At 36.4% G+C, this 2,815-nt stretch overlaps 1 protein-coding gene across 1 annotated transcript; it reads left to right on the top strand.

The window, feature by feature from the left end:
• Positions 1-317: 317 nt before the first annotated feature.
• On the top strand, positions 318-1,508 carry LOC128554432 (interferon-inducible GTPase 1-like). The gene has a single exon (XM_053535713.1). It carries the CDS (start codon positions 318-320, stop codon positions 1,506-1,508), a length of 1,191 nt encoding a protein of 396 aa, XP_053391688.1.
• The last annotated feature ends 1,307 nt before the right edge of the window (positions 1,509-2,815 follow it).

The raw sequence follows: 2,815 nt of genomic DNA, 5'->3' as shown, positions 1-2,815 counted from the left end.
ATATATTCATTATATCATACTGTAACTTATGCAGTTTCATATTCAGTCATTGATATGATTGCTTTAAATCGTTTGTGCAACTTACAACATGGCGGATATACGTGTACTTTTTACCATAAAAGCAAAACAATAAAAAGTAGGTAACGGTTGAATTGTTTTGCTCATTTGATTAAACGACAGGATTTATTTCATAGGTACATGTATGTTTTTATCATGTAAAAAAAAAGTTTAATGATGTTATACTGGTACCATCAATGCAATGTCTTTAAAACTATACCAGTGAAAATATTTTCTATTTGTAGGTAATGGATTTAAAAATGAAAAGGTTTGCATCACGGGTTGAAAAGAAAGTTCAACAATACAAATCAGTTTTTCAGGATAGAGGCATCGCTGGTCTGACGAAAGCTATTGGCGAAGAATTAGACGAATGGAAGAATGAACGAATCAATATAGCAGTAACTGGACAAGCAGGATCAGGAAAGTCGACATTCATAAATGCGTTAAGAGGACTTTACGCTGACCAGGATGGTGCAGCACCAGTAGGAAGTGAAACCACAACCACAACACCAAGGCCTTACGCTCATCCAAATAATGCAAAATGTATAATGTGGGATTTACCAGGAATTGGGACAGATAGCTTCCCTCTAGATACCTATCTGAAAACAATCAATCCAGCTGAATTTGATTTTTTTGTAATAGTATCATGTAGTCGATTTACCGAGAATGATATTTTTCTCGCACATGCCATAGAAGCAACTGGAAAACATTTCTATTTTGTGCAAACGAAATTTAGTGATGCTCTTCACAACGAATCGTTAAAGAGGAAGGGGAAACGTCCCGATGAGAATAAATTGAAAGAAATTGTTGTGTCTGAGTGTCAAAAAAACCTAGCAGAGTTCAAAAGCTTTAACAATATCTTTGTTATAGACAGTTACACGAAAGACCGGTTTGACTTTCACTATCTTGCTAAAAGGCTTGTACATGATTTAGAAAAAATAAGTGAGAAAAAACAGGTAGCACTGACACTAACATTGTCTGCCATGACGAGAGAGGCAATTGAAGAAAAGAAAATTATCTTAGAGAAAAGAATATCCGGAATAGCACTTAAAACAGCAGTTGCCCCTCGCCTGTTTGGCTCAGACACGAAAGTGTTAATGGAAGAAAAAGAATTTTACAGAAAACAGTTTGGACTTGATAAAGAAGCAATAGCAAGAGATGCAGAGGCATCAAGTATTGGACCTCAACTGAAAGATATAATTTCTAACTTAAGACTGAAAGAAAAATGTTCAATCGCAAATACTGAACAGAACAACGCGATTGAAAAATGTATACCTTTTCTGACTTGTGCCTTTAATATTTATAAAACGTACACAGCTGGAAAAGTTTGGCTAAAACAAACACTTGACTACCTTGCAGAATCTGCTATCGATATAAATAGTCGAATGGTAGAGGAAGTAGCGGGCAACGATGTGACATATGCAAGTAACAGCAACTCTGCAGGCCTCTAAATAAGGGTAATTGTATTCAGAATGGCTTTATAAATACTAGTCTTTAAAAATATCAGTGTCAAATACTGCATTGTAATCGGAGAAAAGTAGTTACTGCTGATTTATCTGCCAAATATATAGCAGGGTGTTTCATGAATTGCAAGATCCAGGTATAAATTATACATCATATGAAAGATTTCAATAGGCGGTAGTTAGATTTTTGGTTCGTGTCTGACCTTTCTTAAGAATTGACTAAATTGGGGGAAGTACACACTTCTCCCCTTTCTTATTTCATGAACATCGTCTTATTCGCTACGAACTTAGTTAAGAGTTTTAATACGTCATTGAAAGAGTATCAATCGAGATTTCGTCCACAATTTCTATCTATGTCATTATTTTCATTCAAATAGAGGGTATTTGTTTGTTTTGGTGGAAGATCGATCAGTATTACACCGAGTGAACAACAGATACAAAATTTTCACGAATGGTGCATATGCTCATTTTCTTTTCTGAATTATTCTATGGATTTTTTTTTAACTTTTAACTGATCAAGGTGGATTATTGTTATCAAATGTCGTGATAATACTGTATATAAAAATCTTAATTGTTCAGTGTACGTGTTTGTTTTTTCTTCCGAGCTCTTATGGGCGCTTCTATACATAATTGTAAAATGGAATTGCTTCGGCATTTAAATGATTTGAGTTAAGTTGGTCTGCAGTTTGCAGTTCGCATTTTCAATTGCGAACTGCAAACTGGTCTGCAGTTCGCAGTTCGCAGTTCACGATTCGAACTGCGAACTGCAAACCGGTCTGCAGTTCGCGATTCGAATCGCAAACTGCAAACAGGTCTGCAGTTTACGATTCAAACTTCAAGAAGCAGTCTGATCAGCACTGCTCTGCGAACTGTGGGCAAGAATGCATTTCACAATTCGAAGTCCAAAGCTTTGGAATCGAATTTCAAACTGCAGATTGGTCTGCAGTTCGCAATTCGAATTGAGAACTGCAAATTGGTCTGCAGTTCACGATTCAAACTTCAAAGTGCATTCTGATCAGCACTGCCTGGCGAATTGCGACAAACTGCAGACTGGTTTGCAGTTCACGATTAAAATGAAAGTACAAGTTATGTTACTATTTTAATTTTAGTACCAAGTTGGTACTTGTTAAATAGACTATATTGGTGAGTACTCCTTCCCCGCTATTAGAATTGCAAACTGCCAGCTAGTCTGCGATTTGCGATGCAAACTGCAAACTGGTCTGGAGTTCATCTCTTTTAGAATTGCAAACTGCCGGCAGGTCTGCAGTTCTAAGTGTCCGGTTCAAATTGCAAAC

The sequence above is a fragment of the Mercenaria mercenaria genome, unplaced genomic scaffold (genome assembly GCF_021730395.1).
Source record: "Mercenaria mercenaria strain notata unplaced genomic scaffold, MADL_Memer_1 contig_5038, whole genome shotgun sequence".
Classification (NCBI taxonomy): Eukaryota; Metazoa; Mollusca; class Bivalvia; order Venerida; family Veneridae; genus Mercenaria; species Mercenaria mercenaria.
The sequence above is the reverse complement of the archived record's forward strand: the minus strand, read 5'-3'. Positions and strand labels throughout refer to the sequence as shown.